The sequence below is a fragment of the Macrotis lagotis genome, chromosome 1, assembly GCF_037893015.1.
Source record: "Macrotis lagotis isolate mMagLag1 chromosome 1, bilby.v1.9.chrom.fasta, whole genome shotgun sequence".
Classification (NCBI taxonomy): domain Eukaryota; kingdom Metazoa; phylum Chordata; class Mammalia; order Peramelemorphia; family Peramelidae; genus Macrotis; species Macrotis lagotis.
Window position 1 is genome coordinate 290,589,634 of NC_133658.1, and position 27,296 is coordinate 290,616,929.

Here is a 27,296-nt window from a genome sequence, read left to right on the forward strand (position 1 = left end):
CCTTCCAGGGTTCACTTCCCCACAATTTGCCTCTACACCTTAGACTGGTTACACTCCCTTACAATCAGTCCCATCTTCAACATGTCACGTGTTCTTAATTTTTCAACTATTATGCCAGCATCTTCTTGCCCCTGAAGTTAGTTCACAAGAGGACAGAGATCCTAGATTAGCTATCTACTAAGACTCTAGAGATATGGTCATAAAACATTTCTTTGAAATACCCAGCTGCCATATAGGAGGGCAAACATACTGAAGGTGGTGGCATTCACAAACAAAATGCTGGGGGAAACGAATAAAGGGGAAAACAAGGGGAAAATACAAATAGAGGAAAGAAACATGGAGGGCAATAAAGAGTTAGCAATTAAAGCTATGAATGTGAATAGGATGAACTCTCCCTTAAAACATAAGCAAATAGCAGACTTGATTAAAACCAGAATCCTACAATATGCTGCTTATAAGAAACTCATTTGAAGTGGAGAAAGATATATAGAGAGTAAAGGGAAAAGGTTAGAGCAAAATATATTTTGCTTCAGGGGCAGTTAGGTGGCACAGTGGATAGAGCACCTGGAGTCAGGAGTACCTGAGTTCAAATCCAGCTTCAGACACTTAATAATTACCTAGTTGTGTGGCCTTGGGCAAGTCACTTAACCCCATTGCCTTGCAAAAAAAAAACTGAAATATATATATATATATATATATATATATATATATATATATATATCTTCAGCTGAAGTGAAAAAAGCGGGGGTAGCAATCCTTATCTCAGACAAAGCAGCTGCAGAAATAGATATCACTAAAAGAGATAAGGAAGGAAACTATATCCTCCTAAAAGGTACCATAGACAATAAAGTGATTTCAATACTGTATATGTATGCACCCACTGGGATAGCATCCAAATTCTTAGAGGAGAAGCTGAAAGCACTACAGGAAGACATAGACAGCAAAATTCTACTAGTGGGAGACCTCAAACTCCCACTCTCAGATTTAGATAAATCGAATCATAAAATAAACAAGAAAGAAGTTAAGGAGGTTAATAGACTGTTAGAAAACCTAGATATGATAGACTTATGAAGGAAAGTGAATGGGGATAAAAAGGAATATACTTTTTTTTCTGCAGTACATGGCACTTACACAAAAATTGACCATGTGCTAGGGTACAAATATCTAATAATCAATTGCAGAAAGGCATAAATAGTGAATACATCTTTCTCAGATCATAATGCAATAAAAAAAATCATATACAATATTGGACCAGGGAAATATAGAATCAAAACTAATTGGAAACTGAATAACTTGGTTTTAAAGAATGAGTGGCTCAAACAGCAAATTATAGAAAGAATTAATTATTTCATCCTAGATAATGACAATAATGAAACAACATATCAAAACCTATGGGATTCACTCAAAGTGGCTGTCAGGGGATATATTATATCTTTAAATGCTTACATGAATAAATTAGAGAAAGAGGAAATTGATGAACTAAATATGCAACTAAAAAATTAGAGAAAGAACAAATTAAAAGCCCCCAGTTAAATACCAAATTAGAAAGTCTAAAAATTAGAGGAGAAATTAATAAAAGCAAAAGCAAAAAACTATTGAATTAATAAATAAAACCAAAAGTTGGTTTTATGAAAAAAACCAATAAAACTGGCAAACCTCTAGTCAATTTGATTAAAAAAAAGAAAGAAGAAAACCAAATTGCTATTATCATAAATGAAAAAAAAAAGTGAACTCACCACCAATGAGGAGGAAATTACAGTAATAATTCAGAATTGTATTGCCTAACTCTATGCCAATAAATTTGACAATCTAAGTGAAATAGATGAATATTTACAAAAATGTAAGTTTTCCAGGTTAAGTGAAGAGGAGATTAAATACCTAAACAACCCTATCTCAGAAAAAGAAATTCAACACACCATCACTGAACTCCCTAAGAAAAAAAATCCCCAGGGCCTGGTGGATTCACAAGTGAATTCTATCAAACATTTAAAGAATAATTGTTTCCAAATCTATATGAACTCTTTGGAAAAACAGGTGAAGACGGAACTCTACCTAACTCTTTCTATGACACTAATATGGTGCTGATACCTAAACCAGGAAGAGTCAAAACAGAGAAAGAAAATTATAGAGACAAGTGATTACTTATTCTCACTTCACTCCCAATACCCACCAAGAGAGGTATCTTTATTGTTCAGTTATTTTCAGTTGTGTTGAATGTTTTGTGACCCTATTTGAAGGTCTGACACCCTATCAACTGAGAGTTACCTAGCTGTCCAAGAGAAGCATTTAGGTCCTCCTCTAACCCAACCTGGATATAAGAAAAGAAATCCTTCCCTGGTTAAAACAAAATCAAAAGCCTCTCCAGTAGTTAATAATCCCTGATACTGTAGAGAGGGGAAGGGAACAAACATTAAATGAACTATGGGTCAGTGTTAAACACTTTTTAAATATATATCCTAACAATAACCCTTGGAGGTGAGTACAATTATGACTTCTATTTTACAGTTGAGGAAACTAAAAGAGATAGAGGTAAAGTGACTTGCCTGTGGTCAAACAGCTAATAAGTGATTGAGGTTAGATTTGAACCCAAGTCTTCCTGAATTCAGAGCAGCTAGAAGGCACACTGGAGAGAATGGAAAGCATGAAGTCAGGAAGAACCGAGTTCAAATCCTACCTTAGACTTTTATTATATGACTCTGGACGAATCACTTAATCTTATTTGCCTCAGTTTCCTCATCTGTAAAATCAGTTGGAGAAGGAAATGGCAAATCAAATCACTTTGCTGAGAAAACCCCAAATGGGGTCATGAAGAGTAAGACAAGACTGAAAAACAACTGAACAGTAATAACAAACTTCCCTCTATCTACTGTACTAAATAGTTGCCTGTGACAATATCCCTAATAGGCCACATCCATTGAAGGAATCCTAGGATTCAGAGCAGAAAAATACCTTAAGCATAAAATGGAGCAATCCCTTAATTTTATATATGAGGCCCAACCAGAGCTTATCCAAGGTCATATAAAAAGTATGTGTCAAAGTCAGGATTCCAACTCAGATATTTTCACTTTCAGTTCAGTGCTCCTGAAATCTGGCATCTTTCCTACTACCCCCCAGGCCCACCATCATCCTCTAGACAGGGATATCCCCCTCTATTTCTGTTGCTTTTCAGTAAGTTTGGACATGAGAAATCTGTTTATAGGACTGTGCTTGAAATAAACGAGAGAAGGAAGTGGAATAGTCTTTCTATCACTGGGACCAGCAGGGAGAATAAGTAAGGGAGTTAATTTATCCACCAGACCTGTCTTTTAAGACTTGAGGGCAAAAATGTAATAGGATAAAAGGAGAGACCTGTGCCTCCTAATTCACTTCAGACATTTACTAGGGGTAGAATTCCACAACTTAGTGTGAGAAAATGGGACACAAGCCCAATACTTTCTCTGACCTGAGGTCCCTGCCAAGCTGGCAGGAGCAGCTAAGTCTTCAGCTGCCACTGTATGGCCAGGAAACCTGATTTTACACCCTTCCTGTCAGGACCTACTGTGCCAATAGGGAGCAGGTGCCTGCCCCAATTTTTTCTCCAGAAAGCATTGGGCTACCTCCAGGAGTAAATAAGATCCCCTTTCCCACCAGAAAGCATTCTCTATTTTCCCACTGGTCCCAGAATCATATAGCATCTGTTTCTCTCTCTGACCTCAGAAACCTCACATTGAAATCTGTTCTGGAAAAGCCGACCAAAGAAATTCAACCCAGGGCCCTCCCTCCACAAGGCAGGCCACTGAACACCTCTCGGAGACTCAGGATATCCTGGACCATAGGATCACACGTCTAGAGGTGGATGGACTCCCAGAAGCCATCTAAGTGAACTCCCTTCTTTTTACATCATAGGAAAAGGAAAAGGAGGCTGAGAGAGGTTAGGTGACTTGTCCAATAAATGACAATTGATTGACTGACTGAAGTAGTCAGAATCACAGACAAGATTTAAACCCAGGTTCTCTGACTGTAGAACCAGTAGGTTTCATCTGTAACATCACCAAATACTTGTAAGCTAAAAAAGGCTATTTGTGAGATGCTGTGATTATGCTAGTCTACAACACATGGACCATGTGCCATAGGAGAAAGAACAGAGAGATGACAAGGTGATTAACCAATAGACAGCTAGCTGGACTCAGAAAAAAAGATGAGTTCAAATCCTGCCTCTTACTAAGTGTGTTACCTTGAGCGAGAGTCACTCTCAATTTCAGTTTCCCAAGTTGTAAAATGGGGAAAATATAACACATGACTCCCAGGACTGATCAAATTAAAAAAAAACACTGTGAACTTTAAAGTACTACCAATTTCTATTAGGATTTGGAGTCAGAAGACTTAGTTGAAATCTTGACCCTGCCTCTAAGTAAATAGTCTTGAGCCTAGATCACCTCTCTAGACCTAAAATCCACCATTGCTTAAAAAATTGAATTAATTAATCTCTAATATCCCTTCTAGTCTCAATTCTATGACCTTCTGACTTGTGGGTATCTAGTGGGGTAGGAGCTGGAGCCAGGGGAGAGGCTAGAGCCAACTCAAACCTCCTCCAGAGAGTTGATTATTAAATTTTCAGTGTGAGCATTTACATTTCAGGAGTAGGCTAATGCTATAAATCAGGACTCTATTGTTTTGTTCAGAAAGTGATAGAGAAAATGTTATTAATGCAAATTAAACTTAAAAGCATTTCATGAGTACCTTTTTTTGAAGAACTGGTTATTAAAATTTACCAGCACACCCCCAGCTAGAGCTCCATTAAAGATCCCTTACTTAATGCCAGCATTTTCAACTCATTCCTAAGTCATTCATTTTTTTTTTTACTGGAGAAGCAGTGTGGTACAATAGTAATCATTCTTATGTACATTTACATAGTACTTTGATGTTCACAAAGCACGTTAACAACTATTTCATTTGGATATCACAACAACCCTGTCACATAGGCACTGCCAGACATTATCCTCATTTGACAAATAAAAAACTGAGATAGAGAGAGAGATTAAGTGCCCCACCAAAGGTCGCATTGCTAGTAAGTGTCTAAAGCAGGATTTAATCCAAAATCTTTCCGACTGCCATGGAGGATACAGCAATGACTAATACAGGGTTCCTATTTTATTTGAGGGATTTTTATCTATTAGGAAAGATAAATACACAACCATATAATGAAAAGCAAACTATTATGAGTAAGAATGAAGTAAACACTATTCTATAGAGGTGTTGAGAAGAGAGAGCTCAGGGTGAGAAAGACAAAAACACAAAAAGAGAGACATATATATTTAATGATATATATGACATTATTAAATGTGTATATATGTATATGTGTAAATATATGTATATAATATATATATAATCACAGAGAAAGAGAGGAAAAGGGAATAGAGGTAGGGAAGAGGTAGGGAAATAGAAAGAGAGAAGGGAGAAAAGAGAGAGAAAGAGGTAGAGAGAGGAGTTGGAGAAAGAGAGAAAGGAAGGAAGAGGAGAGAGAGAGAAGAAAGAGGTGGGGAAGGCTATAATACAATTCAGATCATCCCTCTGAATAATACTGACAGTTGTTAACATTAATTAAAGGCTTTCCAACTTGCAAAGCACCTCATTTAATCCTCATTTAATCATCAAACCAGGAGCAGATGCCTTTATTATCTTCATACTTATTATCTTCATACAGATAATGGAACCAAGGCAAACAGAGGTTAAATGATTTGCCCAGGGTCATACACCTAATAAGTGTCTGAGTCAGGATTTGAATGCAGGTCTTCTTCAATACAAGTTTGGTATGCTCTCCACCATACCAAACTACTTCTGTTGAAGTCTTCCCAACTGTTCCAACCCCCCTTGAGAGTTGTCTCCTCTGTGCTTCAGAACCCTTATAGTCTGACTCACCAGATTGAGTACTTGATTATATCAGCCTTGCTCTATTCTCTGATTGTTTTAGACTATAAGGTCCCACTTCTTTTCCTTCTGCATCTCCCAAATTCTAGCACCCTTGGAGTTTAAATACTTACTGAAGGTAGCACTGCACAATGCAAAGAGCCCTAGAAAGAATCAAGACCTAAATTCTAATCCCAGCCCTGGTATTAAGGGCACTTCACACTCCCATCCCTTGTTTCCCCATTTCTATTAGAGAGTCTCTGGAGTCTGGTTCAATATTGACTAGGTAGGGTCGATGTTCCTGAGGCCCCTTCTAATTTTAAAATTACATAATTCAATCTTTCTCAGATACCTCAGGGATGCTCATCCACAGGACAGGGGTTGGAGTAATTCTTTCTTCAAGGTGACACCACAGCTCATGATTCTATGGATGCTGAATAAATCAGTTTGGCAAAAGCAATGACTGCCATTAACCCAACCAATCTAACCACTGAACTCCACTGCTTCTCAATGACCTGACCATCCCAGTCCTGTTCATGTCCTGGCTTTTCTTCTTGATAATGAAAGTAGCCAACAGACCCCTGACCATCTTGGCTTAACATTTCTATTAATATGTATTATGATTGATGTAGCTGGCTTAGCATGTGGCTTTCTCAGTCCAATGCCCACCATGATGAGTTGCTCTACTTGCTCAGGTTGTCTGTAGAAGAAAAGAACTGGGGACTGAGGATGGGAGTTGATTGGGGGTGGAGGAAGGTGAAGAGGGAGATGAGTGAGGGAGAGGGAGAAAAGGCACTTCAGGACAAACTCTTACATCCAACCTCCAGACTGATGTCAGCTGATGCTGCTCCCAGTTCATTCACTGCCTTGCAGATATAGTTGCCTGCATCCCTCTCCTGGACTTCATGGATCCTCAGAATTCCAGTGTGGGCCACCTCTGGATCCAGGATCATTTCTAGGCCTCCTAGGCCCACAGGAAGGGAAGGATGGGAGAAGGTGCTAGGTCAGAGCATGTGGGGACTAGTCAAGATATCTAGTTAGATTCTATGCCTCCCATTGCCTAGGGTGTGTATGCTGAGTGACCTGAAGTAAATGGCTCCCTTCTCTCATCCTAAGCTTCCCTATCCATAATATTGAGGAAAATCAGGTCTGTAGAAAAAATCTGCAGAAAATGTTAGGAGATGGGGAGTTAGAAGTCTACTTGCTATTTTCTCTCTCCCTGCATCCCCCTCTCTGAATCCCTCAACATACATATACTCTTTCAATATCAAAACCAAGCTAGAAGAGTAGTTTCCTTCTGAGGTAGGATCTGGGTCAAGATCCCCAAGGGGCTCTAGGGCTCACCCAAAGACCCTAAAACACTTCTAATCTCTTGGAATCTGTGAGCATAGGTGGTAATTCCAGAGTAACTTAGCTGTCATCTTCCACAATGCTGTGAACCTATTCATTTCTTTTCCCTGTGTCTCTCATTTGAAATTATTAGTCACAAGGAGGGAGAAGAGGAAGAGGAAGAAGAGAATAATTGGGTTTGGCTGCCTCTCCAAAAAAGTTGTAGGATGGAGAAGGAAAAGCCCTCTCACACAGAATTTCAGAGGCACCTCTATGCTAACCTGTACCTGTCTAGGAAGGCCTTTACCCATAACAGTTCTGACAAATGGTCATTGAATTGCCTTTTGATGTTCTCCAGAGAGGGGGAAGCTACCACTTCTTCATATAGCCCATTCTGTTTGGAGATTACACTAATTGTTAAGAAGCATTTCCTTATGCCAAGCCAAAGTCCACTTTTACAACTTCTAATTCATACTCTTATAGGTAATCCTTCCATACGATAGCCTTTCAGGTGTTAGAAGATAGTTCAGTGTCCCCATGTCTTCTCTTCTTGAGTCTCAATACTCTCATTTCTTTCAACTTCTTCTGGATAGGAAACTCTTTTGGAAGTAAAGAGAGACTTCCCCCCCACCCACCCCATACATCCTGGACCCATCCTCCTTGATTTAACTACAGCTTCCTTCTCTTCTTCTCCATCCATTGACTTTAAGTAAACTCTTCCCACTACATACCTCTGTACCATATGACTCGGGGTGGAGGAACCCCAGATGCCTTGCACTCCAACACTGCCTCCTCCCCAACTGGAGTCCGTACTGTACGTCTCAGAGCAGAGACAGATGGGGGTTCTGAGGAGAGAGAGAGAAGGATACTGGTTCCCAATTTTCTTCAAAAGGAAAGAGGATTTCCTTTTTTTAGGTTTTTGCAAGGCAAATGAGGTTAAATGGCTTGCCCAAGGCCACACAGCTAGGTAATTATTAAGTGTCTGAAACTGGATTTGAACCCAGGTACTCCTGAGTCCAAGGCTGGTGCTTTATCCACTACACCACCTAGCCACCCCTTTTTTTTTTTTTTTTGGAAAAAGGATTTCGATAGGGAGATGAGTTAGACATTGAAGAAACAAGGAAAGACGCAAAAGAACTGATGTCTTCATCCCTTAATATCTTAGTCTTTCACTTCAACTAAGGAAGAATCACATAGGAAGAGAGTAAGAGTTGCTGTGATGCTAAAACCAAATTTACTCCAATTGGGAAAAGCTTCACACTTGTATCACTCCCAACCCCACAATGTAGAAAACAAGCTTTAGGATCAATACCTGTGTAAAAGAGTGTGACTGTCTGCTCATCTGTGCCAACCTCATTGGTGGCCTGGCAGCTATAATTCCCAGCATCCTCTGGGGCCACACTCTGAATGATCAGAGTACCTTGGTCATCTACAAAGAACCTGAAGACAAGATAGAAAAATCAGAGGGCAGGGGCAGGAGAAAGAGAGAGAGAGAGAGGAAGGAGACACAATCAAATGGGCAGTAAGATATAGATTAGGAAGATGTCCTCATCAGGTTTCCTTCTTCATGTTCTCCAGAGACCCAAGTCATGCACAAAAAAAGTTTATTCAGTCCCAGAACCTTCGATATTATAATGCTTTAAATTTTATTTTTATTTATAGTGCTTTAAATTTTATTTTTATTTTTATTTATTTAATTTATTTATTTTTATTTAATTATTTTATTAATGGGGTTACGTGATTTGTCCAAGGTCACACAGCTGTGCAATTGTTAACTATCTGAGGCCGAATTTGAACTCAGGTCCTCCTGACTCCAGGGCCGGTGCTCTATCCACTGTGCCACCTAGCTACCCTATATAGCATTTTATAGTTGTCACACCAACTCTCCTTAAGTGCTCTGCTCCATCTTGTCACATTGGGATGATCTGGTTAAGTACCCTATAAGACTTTTCAGCACCCCCATGTCTAGACTCTCCCTGCACAGAGACTATTTTAAGATAACAGAGGTAGACTATAGGAGTTAAAGCACAAAGAAATCTAAAAGATCATCTAATCCAATTCTTTTATTTTTCAGGCAGGTGAACTGAGTCACAAACAGTAGAAATGGCTTTTCCAAAGTTCTCGAATGAGTATGGAATAGCAGAGTCAGGATTCGAACTCAGATCCTCTTACTACAAGTGTATTGCTCCTTCTATTCCCCTATTTAACCCAATGTCCTTTTGATTAGTTGAATAATGATAGTTTACATATAAGGATATAGAGAGAGAATATAGATATATAAATATATACATACGTATATATTCATACAAACATATACATATAAATGTATATGTGCATATGTGTATATGTGTGTGTTATATATGTGTGTATCTGTGTGTCTATACAAAAGGTGCTCCAAAAGTTTTAGTGGAGTTTTTAGCTATTAAAATTGTGTATAGGTATGTTATATTGTGTAGATTAATACAATGATATATTACACTTCCCAAAGTATTCTTACACTATTATCTGATTTGTTCCATATACTTCTGTGAGATAGACAGGATATTATTCCTCATATTTTGTATGTGACGAAACTGAGGTGGAGAGAGGTCACCCAGCTTGCCCAAGATCATACAGCTAGTTGAGTTCAGAACCAAAAGAAGAGAGTAGACCTTCCTTCTTCGAGCCCCAAAGTCATCCAGTCATGGAAGCAGAACCACAATAAATTCATGGAGGTGGGATCAGAGATTTAAAGTCATAAGGAACCCTAGAGACCATTGGTCCTATTTCTTTATTTTATAAAAAAAGAAAGTTAAGTCCTTGGGATGTTAAGGAATTTGCCTAAGGTAACACAGGTGATGAGGAGCAGAATAGGAATCTGAACTTAGATCCTGACTTCAAACCCACTGCACCATGATGACTCCCATGCCCTTGAACAGACCCAGTCATACCTTCAGAATCCCATTGTTCTTTACCTTCCATCCTTCACTATTGTCTGGACCTTGTCTCTCCAGGTGATATGGGGTGGAGGGTACCCAGAAGCAGTGCAGCTGATCTTCACCTCAACGCCCTGGGAAAAGTACTGGGAGACAGTGTTGATGCTTATCTGAGGAGGTTCTGCAGCAATAGAAAAGCAAAAGAGGGACTTAGTTGGAGGTCAGGGCATCCTCCAGCCCAGAATCCTAGACTGTTCTGCTTTGATCAGCTGGCAGAAAAAGGAAGTTGAAAAAAGTACAGAGGCCATTTTCATAGATAACAAGAATGATGGCATGTAAGAGGCCATCTGTTTTAAGTAGACCAATGTACAGTGAGCAGCCACTCTAGGTGTGACTCCTGTTAGATGTGCTCACCTCAATGACAGTTTGGCAGATATCACTATTATTATTCTCTGGACAGTTATCACCCTCCATAATGATCAGAGCATTCTGATCCTCAGTTCCCTAAAGTCAAACTAGATAGAGAAGTTAGTAGAGAAGTTATTCCAACATGGATGAGGATCTCTGTTTAGACTAGAAGGCTTCCCATCAATGCACCAATTCATGTCACTCAAAGGTCCATCCCCGATCCTCTCCTTGACTTCAAAATTCCAAATTATGTCCCTTTAACAGACCACATGGTGGTAGAAGGACAATGGAAGGAATAAGATAATACTGCATTGACACAGAATGAATGCTACTCCTTGTTCAACTGCAGCAAGCACATCTTAAACTAGATATTAGGGTGAATTTCTCAACAGGGAGAACTGTTAGACTTTGGTACAAGTGGCCAAGGAATGTTTTGGAATTGGTTTCCAAATTTGGGAAAATTTATATAAATTTGGGGAAATTTATATAAATGCTTACATATAAAAAAGAAAGAGATCTATGAAATAGGTATGCAACTAAAAAAACTAGAAAAAAAACAAATCAAAGTCCCCCATTAAATACCAAATTAGAAATTCTAAAAATCAAAGAGGAAATTAATAAAATTGAAAGTAAAATAAATTATTGAATATTAAATTAAATTAATGAATAAAACTGAGTTGATTTTATGAAAATACCAATAAAATAGGAATTGCTTTCCTTGGAGGTCCCCCAAATAGGATTAAGAGTTATTAATTTAGAAAAGATTTGTCTGGAGGAAAGGAGATAGATCAGATAACCTCTTGAGGTTCATACTGAGGTCAGTTTTGAACTGGGGGTGATGGAGGAGACATGAAAGCTCACCTCTAACAAGGAGCCAGACTGATGCCCTTGTTATCCCATTGGCATTGCTGACCAGGCACTGGTACTTCCCACCATCACTGGGCATGATGCTACTAATCTCCAGGGACAGGTTAGCCAGCTGTACCACCCGTCCTGGTGAGGCTGGTAGGACTCTCCAATCATGGATCCAGGTCAGGTTGTAGGGAGACTTGTCTAGAACATGGCATGACAAGAGGGCTGTCTCTCCTGGAGACACAGTGACATTCTGCGGAGGAGCCAACTGGGGTGGGGGATCTGTGGAATAAGACAAAGTCAGACTAGGATGAAGGGATGATGTCTGGACAAATCATTTGCACTTCAAAGAGCTAAAGGTTTCTATATGTATATACCACTTCCTAGTTACCTCCACATCATGAAGTCTAGATTTCAGATGTTGCCATTTTGTCTCTCTCCCTAATAGAATCTTGTACCCTGTTCCTAGAACTCTCTAGTTCTCTGAGAACTAAGTTTATCTTGCCTGGAACCAGATCTCTAAGATACTCCCTGGTCAACTCCACATTATGCTTTTTGTTTATTCCCTCTTTTATAAATAGATTCTCTTTTATTTACAAATAGATTCTCTTTCAAAATGTAAGATTCTTAAGGACAAGGACTTCTTTTTGCCTCTTTTTGTATTCTCAGAACTTGGGACTGTGTCTAACACCTTATAGGCACTTATTCACTGTCTGACTATGAGCCAGACACTTTATTTCAGTGGACTTCACTTTCCTCTTGGGTAAAATAGAGATAATAATAATAATAATAATAATAATACCTCACAGGATTATTGTTGAGAAAGTACTTTATAGACCTTAAAGTATTGGAGAAATATAAGGTGTTCTTGATAATTGTTATGTTTTTTAAATTTTTTGATAATTATTATGTTAATAGTAGACACAGAGAATGAACACCTGTCAGCAGTGCTATAGTGAGAACTTCTTAAGGAGTGAAAGATTAGATTAAAACTCCTCTAAAGTCCCTTATGATTCTAAGGTTCAATGATTTAGTCCAATGCACCAGGATCTCTTCCAAAGATTTGGGGCAGTTACACCCTATGGAGGACTGATGATCTCATCAGAGGCTATGTGACATTTATATTCTAAATTAAAGCCAAAATGTAATAAGAGACTTAAAAAACAACCTCTTAATACTGTTTGAGATAATAATTTAACATCAAGAAATACACCTTCAAGAAATAAAAAGAAAATGTAGTCTGTTGAAAGCTATTCATAATAGCAAAACACTGAAAGAAATCTAAACATTAGAAAATTGACTAAGCAGACTCTGATTTCCACCTCGAACCTGTCCCATTGAACATTGCTTTTCTTTATCAGATCCTCTCTACCTGTCTAAAAAAATGCTTCAGATCTTCTCCATCTTAAAAATAAGCACTTTCATTAGGCCATGTCTTCTCTTCAAGATACTGAACTCTGTCTCTTCCTTTTTCACCACAAAATTCCCAAGAAGATTGTCTACTTGTCTACCTCAACTTCCTCTGCTCCCAATTATATCTTGATACTTTGCAGTCTGGCTTTTGGCCACAAGTCTACTAAAATTCTCTCAAACCTTACAGTAACTTCTTAATGATTTTATCTTAAGGGATAGCATGGTCTTTTATCAATATTCATTCTTCTCATCTCTCTTTGCAGCTTGTTTGTTTATTGAGTGATAGACTGATCAAAAATATACTGAAAAAAAGCATTGGATTTGAAAATCAGAAGAAATGGAATTCCACTTAAGCTATTTACTATCTTTGATTCCTTGGGAAAGCTCTTTCCATTCTTTCCTCAACCATAAAGCAAGAGGCTTAGACTAAATTATGTCTAAGATTTCCTCCAGTTCTCAAATCAGATTCAATAAATTCCTTCCAAGCTTGGGGAAGAAGCAAACCCTGAACATACAACTTACTAGTGAGTAACTATTTCTGAGAAAAGCACCTGCATGAGGCTGGAGGGAAGAGTGTTGGGAAAGTACAAACCTGTGACTATGAGCTGGGTTTTTGCCCTTCCCAAACCTGCTCGGCTCACAGCTGTGCACTCATACATGCCTTCCTCAGATTTGGAGGCTCGAGGGATCTCCCAGCTGCTGTTTCCTGAAGTCCTGCAAATCAAACACATGGAACACCCGCTGAGTAAGGACAAGGACTGTTTCATTACTTTTCTGTATTCCCAGCCATAAAACAGTACCTAGCTCATAGTAGGAGCTTAAAAATATCTGTTGATCTTTCTCATGGATTTTTCCCCCTTAGTTCTAATTCTTCTTTCACAGTATGACTAATATGAAATATATTAAGCCCTATTCATATATATACATACATATATATACATACATACACATATATATATATATATATATATATATATACACACACAACTTATATCTGATTGCTCACTGCCATGAGGAGGGTGGTAGAAAAATGTAGGACTCAAAAAATTGCAAATGAATGAATGTTGAAAACTACTTTTGCATGTAATTGAAAAATAAAATAGGGGCAGCTAGGTGGTGCAGTAGATACAGCACTGGCCCTGGAGTCAGGAGTACCTGAGTTCAAATCTGTCCTCAGACACTTAATAATTACCTAGCTGTGTGGCCTTGGGCAAGCCACTTAACCTCATTTGCCTTGCAAAAACCTAAAAATAAAAAAAATAAAAACTAAAATCAAGCACAAAAATAAATAAATAAATGCCTGTTGATTGATCAATTGTCTATTCTTATTTATACTTACCCATATCACTCCACACACACACACATGCTCTACCATTTTACTCTTCCTGGCTCCAATCTCAAGGGGACCTCAGCTAACTTTGGCCAACCTAAGCAGGGCATTCAGATGCCTTGAATTAGGTGCCATTTCCCCTTTCTGAGAATGTCCTTTCTGAGAGGACAAACTGATGGAGAGAGAACCTGATGAGTCTTCCCACCACCTCCCAGGCAAAGGTACTGGGATCCTCTAAACCTCTGGGCTGCAGAGAATAGGACTAGCAGCCAAATTCCCAATTCATACTCACTGGAAATGTCTCTCCTCGCCTAGCTTCACTCCATTTCGTCTCAGCTGAAGCCGAAAAGGGAGTAAGCTATGGACTGAACAAGAGATGAGCACTGGCTGCCAGAGATAACCATGGATCTTGCTGGGCATGGTCACCAATGGAGAACCTAGGGAAGGGCAAGAGATATATAACCTCTACTGTGGCAACATGCCAAGTCCTTTTTAAAATTAATATCATTTGATTCTCATGATGACAAGAAAGGATACTGTTATTATCCCGGTTTCACTAGGCAAACAGAGGTTAAGTGATTTGACCAGGGATGAACAGCAAATTAACTACCTGAGACTGAACTTGAATTCAGTTCTTTCTAATTCCAGGCCCAGAATTCTACTCACTATACCATCCTTCTGCTTCCAAGGGAAGGTACCTTGGAGACTAAATGTAAGCTCCCAAATCCATCTCAGCCAACCCCAGCCTCAAGGAAACTCATTACTCTCATTATCCAGAAAGGAGGAAGGGGGTTATTTTGTTGTTTTTTTTTTAAAGGTATCCAAGCTCAGGAGTCTGGAGACTGTCTTGTCTCTGCCTGAGTCAATGTATGACCTTAAGTAACTTACTTCTGGGTGTCATTATTCTTATTTGTAAAATCATGGGATGATTCAAGTAAGACCTGACTCTGAGAGTTGAAAGGAACAGCAGAAACTATTGCTTTTTGAATGAGGAAACTGAGACCCAGAGCAGGGAAATGGTTTGAGGTTAAAGTTGTATGATAACTGTACCAGAGTCATAATCCCTTGTCTACTTGTTGGGTATGTTCAAATGAGGATCCCTTTCAAGAAGAGGTTGAATTAAATGCCCCCTGTTTTCCTTATAGTTTTTAAATTCTGTGATTCTAAATACAGTTCATATCACCTAAATTTTGATTCAATGTTGTTGTTTTTTAATTTCACCACTCTCCAACTCTTCTGACTCTAACAGTACACAATACTACACACCCTAGCCTCATCCACAGTTCTGTCACTCACTCATTGTGGGATCTCAGGCCGTTATTCAACTTCTCCATGTACCCCATTCCTCCTTGGCCCAATGGAGAGACAATCTCTCCCCCCCAAAAAAGCTATTCCCATAAAGATGCTTAGGGTGAGACATGTGGCCAACCTCCCCAGAAAACAGGGTGGGGTGAGATTATGATACAGTCTATGGGCTTCCAGCCACATCCCAAGGGATGAGAGGCCTGGACCACTACCCAACATCTTTGTGAGCATCCCATAGCTCACCCCCCTTCCCCTCACCAGCAGTTTTGCCAGGACCTGGCAAGACTCTGAAGCTTTCCCCTTCCCCCTTTCCTCTGAAGATCTAAAAGTGCCAGGGATTCTAGGTCTCAATTCATAGCATCACTGCCATCTTATCTCCAGACAGAGCATCCTGCTCCAAGATGTACATCTAACTTTCCTTCCCAAGATCCATGTTTCCCAGACAAAAGGAAAAACAACACATACATACAAAAGCCCCAAACCCCATTCCCCCCCTTCTTTTGTATCTCTAATGCATAAACAAAGAGAGAGATCAAAAGTCAGTGCTGAATTCCAACAGTTGTGTTGGTCAAGAAGAAAAAAGAAGACTCCTATTCCCCCTGCAGAAATTCCTTCCCAGAAACTGAGCCTCACAGCTGTGCATAGAAATCTCACATTCTCTTTCTGGGCCCAGGAGCAATAGGGGAGACAAAAGGGACAGTCTGGAGGTGGGCTGGAGGTGTCCTGGAATCTGGACTTTCCCCAACTCAGTCACACCATATGGACTTTCACAATGATGACTTGTCATCACTAAGAGTTATTAGGGATGAAGGGGGAATTTTCCCACCCAGATAGTTCTAAGTTCCCAGACCTATGGAGCTATTAAAATTTAAATCACAACTACATCTCTGAACAAGTTTCTACAACATCTACAGCTTTGGGGGGCAGTGGTGGAGGGGGGAGTAGGGGATATGGTATTAGGGGGCAGACTCATCTTCCTGATATCAAATATGACCTCAAACCCTTTACCAGCTTTGTGACCCTGAGCAAGTCACTTAAGCCTGTTTGTCTCAGTTACCTCATTTGTACTTCAGTCATTTTTTCAATCTCATCTGACTCTTTCTGACCCCATTTGGAGTTTTCTTGGCAAATATATTGGAATGGTTTGCCATTTCCTTCTCCTGCTCCTTTTTCAGATGAGTAAACTAGTAGGTGTCTAAAGCCAGATCTGAACTTGGTTCTTCCCAACTCCAGGTCTCACACTCTATCTACTGTACCACCTAACACTAGTCCATATGAAGTGCTTAATGAATGCTTGCTGATTGATTTGTTCATCATCATCATTATTAGCTCTGGCACAATACCATGTAGACTCTAAGTACTTTTATTTTTTTTATTTAATTTTTTAATGACTCAAGTGCTTTAGGAGTTCAAGGAGGGGAGAGAATAATGTGGAGAAGAGAGAACTTCTGGAAAAAATGAACTTCAAATGTCCAAGCCTTATCGAAGGGATGACTCTTACCTGGAGCCACTCCACTATAGGCCACCTTAGAGATGCGATGCAGGGTATTGCCTTCATGATCCTCACCCTTTACCTTGAGGTAAAAGCGTTCCTTGGGCACTTGAAAGGGAGGTCCCACCCACAATTGGTGGGAGGAGGTATTAGATAAAGGCCGAGTAGGCAGGGTCAGCAGGGACTGGCCAGAGCTATGGGAAAGCTCTACTGAGTCCAGGCGGCCTGGGGCCAGCAGACCTGTGGAGTTTATCACCAAGGATATGGGAACCCCTGAAGAGGAAAGAGAAAAATCCATTGAAATGAGTATAATTTTGTGGTCAGTGGAGGAAGAGATGTAAGTTTGGCATGGCCCAACTCCAGATCTCTCCTTCAACTTCCTGCTCTGGCTCCTGAAATTCCCAAACAAGTAAATTATCTCTATATGCTTTACAAGGACCTTGTGAAAATGTAAGTGTATTATTACCTGGGAGAAATAACCAAAAATTCCATAGTTCAAATTCCTTTAACAAATTAAGGTGGAAAGTAGGGAACATAAGACAGGGTTTTTTGGTGAGGGGGAAAGGAAGGGAGAGGTTCACAGCAGTCCCAGGTAAGAAGGGAAAATCTGAAAGGCAAACTCTCTCCTCTCTTTCTCCTCAAGATCTATACTTGATGCCAAAACCACCATACCTTTCAAGGGCCATTCAATGGTATTGTTGAGGTCCAAAGAGGGCTGGGTGGTGAAACCAGCTTGGAAATTGATGTTGCTGATGCCCGTGATCCTCACCGAGTGACGGCCACTGCTATAGACCTATCAGAATCCATGTCCCAGGGAATGAAAACCACACAACCTCCACCCTCATGCTTCTGACCACCTGTATGGTTTAGGATCACATCAATCTAACAGCCCTCTCAGTTCTATAACCTTGCCCATGTCCATTTTCATTCACTATCCAGGCCTAGAAAAGACTGGAGAGAAATAGAACTGGGCTTTTGAAATTGTCTCTCCTCCCAAACCTGTACCCTACCTCTCTCCCCACCAACCACCCTCAAATGTTCTCCTCCAAGCCTCCACAACCTCCCTTATTTATCCCTGGTCTTTCCTTCCATCCTAAATGTTCCCTCTATCCTACCTTAATGGACCAAAGACCAGGGTGCTCAGGCTTAAAAGCCACCACCTTAGCAGAGTCTGGGATATTAAGAAGCACATTCAGTCCTTCATCCTTCTGAAGAATCCTCCCTAAGCAAAATAAAAAGAATTAAGAAAACTCATGGATACCATGGAAAGAATCCCTGGAGTCAGAGGCCCTTACATTCAAAACCCTCCTCTAATACTTGCTACTTGGGACCTTGGGCAAATCCCTTAACCTCCTTTAGCCTGTTTTATCAATTGTAAAATGAGGATATTGAGCAAGATGACCTCTCCTCAGAGTGAGTGTTTCAGAAATCCTCCAAGATCCTTTCTTGGGTACAATGGGGGCACTTCCTGATAGGCTGGGACAAGCATTCTTTCAGTGTCATATTCCTTTCACCATTGTTCCTTCCTCACTCCTGAAGTTTCCCTATAATACCCCTTAAAATCTTCCTTCACCAAATCTACAATCTGAACCACCCAAGTTATCATTTTAATAAGCACCCTGTCTAACTCTTCCATGATTGAATCCGAATGTTTCTTAATAGTTATAGGATAATATAATTTAGAACTAGAAAGAACTTCTGAGATTAGGTAGCCAGTGCCAACACCCCTTTTTTTCAGATGAGGACAGTAAAGTCAAGCAATAAAGGTTAATAAAGGTTTATTGGGGCAGCTAGGTGGCTCAGTGGATAGAGCACTGATTCTAGAGTCAGAAGGGCCCAGTTCAAATCCAGACCCAGGTTCAAATCTGGCTTCAGACACTAAAAAAAAATACCTAGCTGTATGACCTTGGGCAAGTCATTTGACCTCATGGGATCTTTAATAAAAGTTTATTAGATTACTGGATTGGATTAAGTAAAGTGTCTGGCCCAAGATCACAGATAGTAAATGGAAAAGATAGTTCATGACCACAGATCTTCTGACTTCCTACCCATTTCTTTTGCCTATACTCTGGGCCAGACTGTCTTCTGGTCCTCTTCTTTTGTCTCTGTAAGACAGCTGTCCATTTGAGAGCCAAGGCCCAAGGGCTTCCTATCACATCTAACAGAGGTTCCATGAGTCCATATCATATTCCTCCTCCTCTTCTACCCACCCCAGTATAAACTCTGTCCCTTTCTAGGGAGAAAAGACAAGTCTAACAGGGACAGTTCCATACCCAGTGGATCTCTCACTTCAATTTCTGGACCAGGACCACTCAGGGAGATAGTGACCTCTTTCAGACTGGGATCAAATGGAATCTGCCAAGTGTGTTCTCCTTCATTCTCATGATCCATGGAAAGCAGGTGGACTTTAGACACCTGAATGGCTTCTTCCACCCACTTTAGAACCTGCAACATGGAAGATAGGGAGAGGGATTGCTGCAAAAAACAAAACAAAACTCAAGATATCTCTTCCTTCTCTTGTTTCTATAAATCTAAAGGGTCTCATGGTCACAGTTTTCAAAGTCAAGATTGAATGAGAATGAGGAAGGATTAAGTCAAAATAATCTGAGAATAAAGAAAAGCGAAGATCTACCAATACTCCCCAATGCCTCTTAGATCAAGTTCCAACTTCTGAGCCAAATGTTCAAGGCCCTTCCAGAATCTGATTCCAGCCTGTGTGACCTTGGACAAATCACTTAATCACCTGTCTGGGGCTTAGTTTTTCCCTCTGTAAAATGTGGAGGATGTACCATTTATGGCCTCTAAAGTCCCTTCATGATTCTATTATCCTTCCCTTAACTTTCTCATGGCTCCCAAGTATGAACACTACCTGGATGGCCATATTGAGCTCCTCATTGTTTACACACACACACATGCTCTTTGCCCTTTCCTATACTGATGTCTCCATGAATTATATTCCTTCATCTGAAATGCCATTCCTTTTGCCTATTCAAATTCTATACACCCTTCAAGACTCAATGCAAGTCTCTCCAAAAAGCTTTCTTTGATTGCTTTTGCTCAGACTATTACCTCTTACTTTACCTAAAATCTATACTACTCATCTTTAACTCTTCACTATATGCTGCTTTATGATTGTTTTTCAATTGGAGAGAAACTGTATCATTCCTTTCTCTGCTTCTATAATGATCATGGACATTTATAGAACATTTGAAGATTTACATAGCACTTTTCACATATTATCTCACTTGATCCTCATAAAAATTCTATAATATTATCCTCATCACAGAAAAAAATAGCTGAAAAGTATTTGACAAGTCCAACCAATGCAGAACAGAAACTGGAATTCACAAAGGGTTTCCAAGGGTTCTCCCAGAGGTGAGATGGGCATCTGTCCACACCTGGCAGGAGAATGGAAAACCAGGCATGCTTTAGATGCTAAAAATTTCGCTAAAATATCTAAAAACAACAGGCTCACTATCCCAGATTTCTCCTTTCATCCCCTTCAACCATTTCCACCTTGGCTTTTTGTTAAAGTTAAGTTTCCCAAAATCCCTAACAAAGATTTCACAATGACCTTGGAAAGCAGGTGCCCATCATGAGAGACCAGAGGAAATAATAATCTGAGAAAGGGAGGAAGCTGCCTATAACATCATTACAGTCCTGTTCTGTTACTTTTTGGAGAAGGGAGAGACAGACACCCAGGAGTTCATGCTACTGAATGAGTGGGGGAGGAGAGAAGGAAAGACTAGAAGCCCAGTTTAGAGGCTTCTGTCCGGGCATTCCCAGCTGGACACATCCCTCATTCCCCCCTTCAGGGTGCAGGGGAAGATTTCATGGGCCAATGCACTCTCTAAAGATATGCCAAGTTTAGTTCCCCCACAATTCTCATGCACCAAAGTGATAGGTTTCAAGACCCTCCAATCCCCACAAGACCTCAGGAGCAAAGTCCAGAGAGAGCCCAGAGTAAGCAGCTTTATTAAGAAGCTAAATATTTATTTGGTCTAGTCTATGTCTTCCAGATGTCGGCAGGGTGAGGCAATTGGGGTGGGGGCGGGTGTAGGGGGGAGGTTCAGAGAGCTGATGACTGAGCCAGGGATAGTTTGGAATTACCAGTCAGGCACGACTATTTGCTGATGGTAAGAATTAAAGAATCTAGTGTCCTTATCACTGCCAGATGGCCCCTGTTCCATCACTCGCAGTAGATAAATTATTACCCCTACAGCTTTTCCTGGGGGATCTGACAGCTGAGAGTGGCTGGAAAGGAGGTGGCAGAAAGCCAAAGGAGACAATCTTGGTCTCTTAGCCATGACCCAGAAAACAAAGAGGCTAGACTTCTGAGCTATAGGTAGGGTCTCCTCAGTCCATGCATGGGCTCTGAGTCTCCCTAGAGGGAGTTTAGCTCCAGTCAGGTCTTCATGATGGTTCACTCCAGAATGTCCAACTTGTCTACCATGAAAACACCCTAGTTCTTCACTCCTACCATAGGAATGAACAGGTTTATCAGATGCCCTTCCTGAGGATAGAGGGTTCAGGGAAAGAAACCCAGGGGCTGAAAGTAAAACCACTTCAATGGATTTTAGTCCCAGTTATGCCTACTTCACTAGGTAGCATAATCATTCAACCCCTAAGCAAGTCTGGACCTTACTTTTCTCCTCTATCAAATAAGGATCTATTCATTCAACAAGTATTTTCTGGACACCTATTATGTACTTATTATAGAATTCAAGCAGGATACACATGATAATGCACTTGATTTTAGCTCTAGGAGGCTGAGAAGTGACACATTAATTGTCCTACATTTCATATAAGGATCTCAAAAAGTTAAAAAGTGATGAGTTGTAACAGCACTTTGAAAAATCAAAAAGGATTCTATAACTTCAAAATAATAGCATAATTGTGATGTCTGAATTTACTCTTCTCTCACAGAGTCAGTAACAATCATAATAAAACTTGTTTGTACTTGCATATCCTCACACAGTTCACAAAGGCTTGCAATCAGAAGATCTGGGTTTGAATATCAACCCTGCGGATTTAACATTCATTCAACATCTATTTAATAACTACCATGTGCAATAGTATCTGAGAGACCTACTAGCCTTTGCTTTATCTTGGGCAAGACGCTTCCTTTCCCTGGGCTTCAGTTTCCACATATAAAATGATTGGATTAAATGAACTTTAAGATGTCTTTCATATTTAAATTTCCCAGTTCCTTCTTTAACCCTATGCCATAAATAGCCTAGGCAAGAGCTATGTTGAATCTAAACTATTTCTTCTGGTAATTAGTATAATGGTCTGCATACAGTAGGAGCTTAATATTTATTGTAGTTTCATTTTACACATAGAAACAATGCTACTTAGCCAAGCAACTTGTGAAAAGTGATTGCCAGGACAAACCCAGATCTGCAATCTTTAAAATTCAACCCTCTTTTCCCACTAACCTTACTGACACTCAAGTAAAAGTCTGCAGGACCTCCCAGAATGGATACCTACAGTCCAATCTACCCAAATTTCCTTTCCAAGGTACTGGAATGCCCCCAGAACAATCTCTGAACATCTGGCAGAGGCCATGGGCTCCCTTCTCAGCACTAGGCAATTAAGTTAACAAGCTCTGGTGACTAGGATCCAGGAAAGAAGAAAAGTTCCAGGCCCCTGTCTAGCAGCTAATCCATACAATCAGCAATCATTTTAACTTCAGCCCACTAATCTAACCAAATCCTTCCCTTCCAGCCCTCCAAAGTTTACATTCCAAAACAACTCCCAAAATGCTGGGACTTCCACCAGCAAAACCACCAGTTCTCTGCTTCTATATAGTTTCTTCATCTAGCCTAAAGCAGGCATTTGCCGATTGACCCACAAGTACTAAAGAGCAACTGTTCCATGCCTGCTTATAGGGTCTGGGACTGGTAAGGACTGGGGTGGAGGGGGTGGGGGTAGGAAGGGGTACGTGTTTTTGTGTGGTGGGGGCATCCATGTTAGCCCCAGAAGCTGGGGACCTGGTCAGTGCTCACCAATATATGTTTCTTCTTGGAGATCTAGTGACTCAGCTCTTGAGGTAACCAAATACTGAAATGAAATCTCAGCATGTAGAAAAATACTACAAAAACCAACCCTCATAAGGAAATTAAGACGTAATCATTTAAGCATAGACCAAGAGACCATGAACCCTAAGTTTATCTCTACTCTCATACCTAGGAGTCCCTGAACCTAGAACAAAGTGTCTACAGGGACACATGCTCACAAAATTAAAAGCTCTATAAGCCTCTAATGCCAGTTCCTAAAAAGGAAAGAATCTTCTTTCCTTTTAGTAAAGACAAGAGTCTCACAAAACTTCATTCTTCCTCTATACATAAACTTGGGAGGACCTAAGTTCAAAAGTAAATGGGTGATAATTATAGCAGCATTCTTTGTGGTAGAAAAGACCAGAAACAACCCAGATGTCCATCTGTCAGAGAATGCCTAAGCAAGTTATGGTATGTGAATAAAATGGAATGAATACAGTGTTGTAAATATAACCCAAATCCCAAAGTTCATTGTTATAGGGCAATCTTCTCAATAGTGGAGATCAATGCCCTGAGTGAATTTGGAACTCAGCTTACATTAAAAACAATGAACATAATGAAAATAGAGAAATATAGGAAGACTTATACTGATACAAAGTGAAACAATCAAAACCAGGAAAGCAATGTAAACAAAGACTAAAATTGTGTTAATGGAAAAAACAGCAAAAAAGAACTTGAATGTGGATAAATTATAGTGAACAAATTTGGCCCCAAAGAAGACACCTCCCCCACCCTTTTTTTGGAGAAACCTCAAAACATCTGGCAGCAGAAGTAACCCATATACCAATCTAGTCTAATAATATATGTGGTATCCATATTCACTTGACCAAAGTAATAACTTAGAGGCCTAGAGCCTAGCATAGAGTAGGCATTTTACAATTGTTTGGTAAATGGAATTGAATAATGGGATAAGATGATATTTTATTTTTATATAACCTCTATTTCCCAATATATCCCCGCATTCCTCCTCCTCAAAAAGAATCATCCCTTAAAACAAGACACACCTCATTCACTTGCTGTTTGTCCAAGTGGAACACCTGCCCAGAACTGGTAGCAGCAATCTCCTCATATGCCAGATACCCTGGATGAGTGCGATCACCACAGTCACCTGTCAGCACAAAGACCACCTAAAAGAGGGCAACACCAAAAATGAAAGTGCATTAGATCTGGAGCCAAGAGATCAGATTTGATTCCTGGGTCTGCCACAACATGGCTGTGTGACCCTGTAAAATCATTTCCTCTCTCATCTTCAGTTTCTTCATCTAAAATAATCATAATGAGGGGGCCTAACCTAGATGATCTCTTCCAGCTCTAAATTCTCAGATCTGTATGAGCAACAAATTTCCTCAGAATTCCCCCCACCTATAGACCTCTGGTGAAGAAAACAACAGCAGATCCTAATAGGACATTTAAGGAAACTGACTTGGTCCACCTCAATAGCTTCTGGTTCATTAATTTCTAGGGGTCTGTGAACCCCCATGAAAATCCATTTTCCATGGGTGACTAGGTGGCGCAGTGGATAAAGCACTGGCCCTGAAGTCAGGAGTACCTGGGTTCAAATCCGGTCTCAGACGCTTAATAATTACCTAGCTGTGTGGCCTTGGACAAGCCACTTAACCCTGTTTGCCTTGCAAAAACCTAAAAAAAGATCAATTTTCCTCCATCATCAACCAATGGAAAAGCTAGTATTTGGATCTGTGGGGCTCTTACAAAATTTATAATGTTAAAAAGGGATCTTCCTACCAAAACATTAGATTTTTAAAGACCATGCCAATAAAGTGAAAGCTCTGGTACCATGATAGAAAGGGTTTATGTACAGTACTGTAGACAAATTGAATCTGCCACTCATGGGTCAACTCAAAGGATACACAGAAGCAAATGTGGTATAGATGATGCCATAGTCTCTTTTTCAATATTTCTTGGTCCTATGTGGGTCCTGTTGCATTTTTGCAGGGAAGGTGGTGACATAGTAGAAAAAAGAGAAGGAATAAGGCTAGGAATCATATAGCTTTTAGTTCAACTAATAATGTAACTATTGGGCTATCATTGTATCATCTTGGTACACTGGGAGTTGACACCAAGTTAAAACAAGAAATAGAATTCCCTGTGACTGAGTGAAACAAGAAATGAGGTTTATGAAGGAAAATGGAAGCTAATTAAACTTTAATTGTTTCCCTTGCCTGAAGAAAGGGAAAAGATGAGGAGGAAAGAGAGAGTCATCATAGGATAGAGTTTCAGACATGGAGTCAGGAAGACATGAGTTCAAATCCTATTTCAAACATCTACTATCTATGTCACCTTGAACAAGAGAGAAAAACCTCTATTAGTTTCAGTTTTCTCATCTGGTTAGATCTGGTAAGGACCTTAGAGATCATCCTATCTCCATTCCTTTGAACAGTTTGTCTTCCATTCCTAAAATGCAGGTCTACCTCACTTTGGTCTCCTCTCCAAGTTTAGCTCAAGCAGAATTTCCTACTAAGATTTTTTTCCTGATTCTCTCCTGCTGCTAGTATTTCTCCCCAAAAATTCAGTCATGTTTTCTTTGTGTATATATACATATATATATATATACATATATATATATATATATATATATATATTGCATACACTTAGTAAATGATATTGTTCCTGATAGAATGTAAGTTCCTTGAGGGAAGAGACTTTCATTTAGTGCCTATCATACACAATGGTGGGCAATTAATAAGTGCTTAATGACTGAGTGAGTCCAGTTCTTTTATTTTATAGATGGGGAAATTGAGATTCAGAGAAAGGAGGTGACTTGCCCAAGATAACTTGGGTAGCTGGTAGAGCAAACTTTAAAACTTGGTTCCTCTTGGTCCAGAGCCATTACTGTTTCTTACCAAAGGGTAAGAAGGACTTTGTTAGAAAGAAAGTGGGCAACTAAGTGACATAGTGGATAGAGCACCAGCCCTGGAGTCAGGAGGACCCGAGTTCAAATGCAGCCTCAGATACTTAATAATTACCTAGCTGTGTAACCTTGGATTTTGCCTTGCAAAAGAAAGAAAGATCTTAAAAGTTACTCCTGAAAACCTCAGGCAAGCCTCTGTATGAAAACAAAACTAGATTTAGAGAGTTTAGGAGATACCCAGACCAACTGAAAGAACTATGCCAGCTTCTGAATCTGGTCCACAGAGTTGAGTGACTTCTAAATCATCTGTACCTATAGACTCCTCCCTTCCATTAGTTACTCACATTTCAAGAAACTGGCCTCTCAGACCATGTTGTTGGTACAGAAAGTTTCTATGTTGGGGATATGGGGGTTAAGAAAGAGCCTTGTTCTCAAGGCTATTCCTGTTAGAACACTTTCTTCCATTCTCCCTTCCCCATGCCCTAGAGATGAGCTAAAGAGGTGCAGGCAGTTCACAATGGAAAGCCCATAATGTTCTTGGGCACCTGACAGCAGAGATGCAAAGAGCAAGGCTTCATGCAAAGCATTTACAGCCCATCCAGATGGAAGCAACTCCCTTCTCACTCGTCTCCTTGGAAAAAAAATCCACAAATCAACACTTCCAAAAATTGAGACAATGGGAAAAATAACTCGTGAGCCATCTGAATAAAACTGGTCTGGATGCCAGGAAAAAAGATGGATTGCATAAGCTTTGACAGGGTGTAAAAGGAGTAGGGGTAATATGGTCTTTGTCAAAAATAACTCCATGTGGAGAAAGTTGCAAGCTCCAGTCTCAGCAGGCTTGGGGCCCAGGAGGATGAGAACACACTTGGAAGTGACCAGGTTAGCTTTAGACGTGTGGGCTCACAACTCTTGGCCAGCTAGGGTACTGGTCCCCAGACTGTCGAAGAAAAGTCATTCAATCTTTCTTCGCCTTACTCCAGCATTCTGGTGTCCACATCAAGTAGGCACCCAGCTTTCCCCTGAGGTCAGGAAGTACCCACTCCACTCCATGACTCTGCCCTGTCCCAACCCAACCAGTCCCCTCCAGAATAGGGACAGCTTGGTACCCACCTGAGATTGTTTGAGCTGGAGAAGTTGCAGCAACTCTGGCTTCCGGTGGTAATCCTTGGCCCGGGCGTCCGAAAATACATAGATGAAAGAGCCAGGGTTGGAGATCTCCACTGCTGCCTTGATGGCACCAACACTCATCTCTGGGCAATCACCTCCACCCTGTGACCCAATTCATCATTAGGTTAGTGTTCCCTAATCTTCTTCAATCTAGGAAACATAAAATAACTAATGGGGGAAACAGATGAATCCTCTCAAACTCTCCCTGTTCTTGTAGCATTCCACTGGTCCAAACAACATTTGTTTCTATATTCATCCCCTCCCCAAC

At 40.2% G+C, this 27,296-nt stretch overlaps 1 protein-coding gene across 2 annotated transcripts in view; it reads right to left on the reverse strand.

The window, feature by feature from the left end:
- HMCN2 (hemicentin 2) overlaps window positions 1–27,296 on the reverse strand; it is a 176,856-nt gene that overhangs the window by 130,929 nt on the left and 18,631 nt on the right. For both annotated transcript variants that reach the window (XM_074210922.1, XM_074210921.1), the window contains exons 3-15: window positions 26,972–27,130; window positions 23,994–24,116; window positions 19,204–19,375; window positions 18,046–18,152; window positions 17,603–17,723; window positions 16,940–17,203; window positions 14,426–14,570; window positions 13,396–13,517; window positions 11,400–11,672; window positions 10,170–10,311; window positions 8,528–8,655; window positions 7,947–8,060; window positions 6,701–6,850 (exon numbers count right to left, since the gene is read on the reverse strand). In XM_074210922.1, coding sequence (XP_074067023.1) covers window positions 6,701–6,850; window positions 7,947–8,060; window positions 8,528–8,655; window positions 10,170–10,311; window positions 11,400–11,672; window positions 13,396–13,517; window positions 14,426–14,570; window positions 16,940–17,203; window positions 17,603–17,723; window positions 18,046–18,152; window positions 19,204–19,375; window positions 23,994–24,116; window positions 26,972–27,130 — 2,020 coding nt within the window. The remainder of the gene's footprint in view (window positions 1–6,700; window positions 6,851–7,946; window positions 8,061–8,527; window positions 8,656–10,169; window positions 10,312–11,399; window positions 11,673–13,395; window positions 13,518–14,425; window positions 14,571–16,939; window positions 17,204–17,602; window positions 17,724–18,045; window positions 18,153–19,203; window positions 19,376–23,993; window positions 24,117–26,971; window positions 27,131–27,296) is intronic.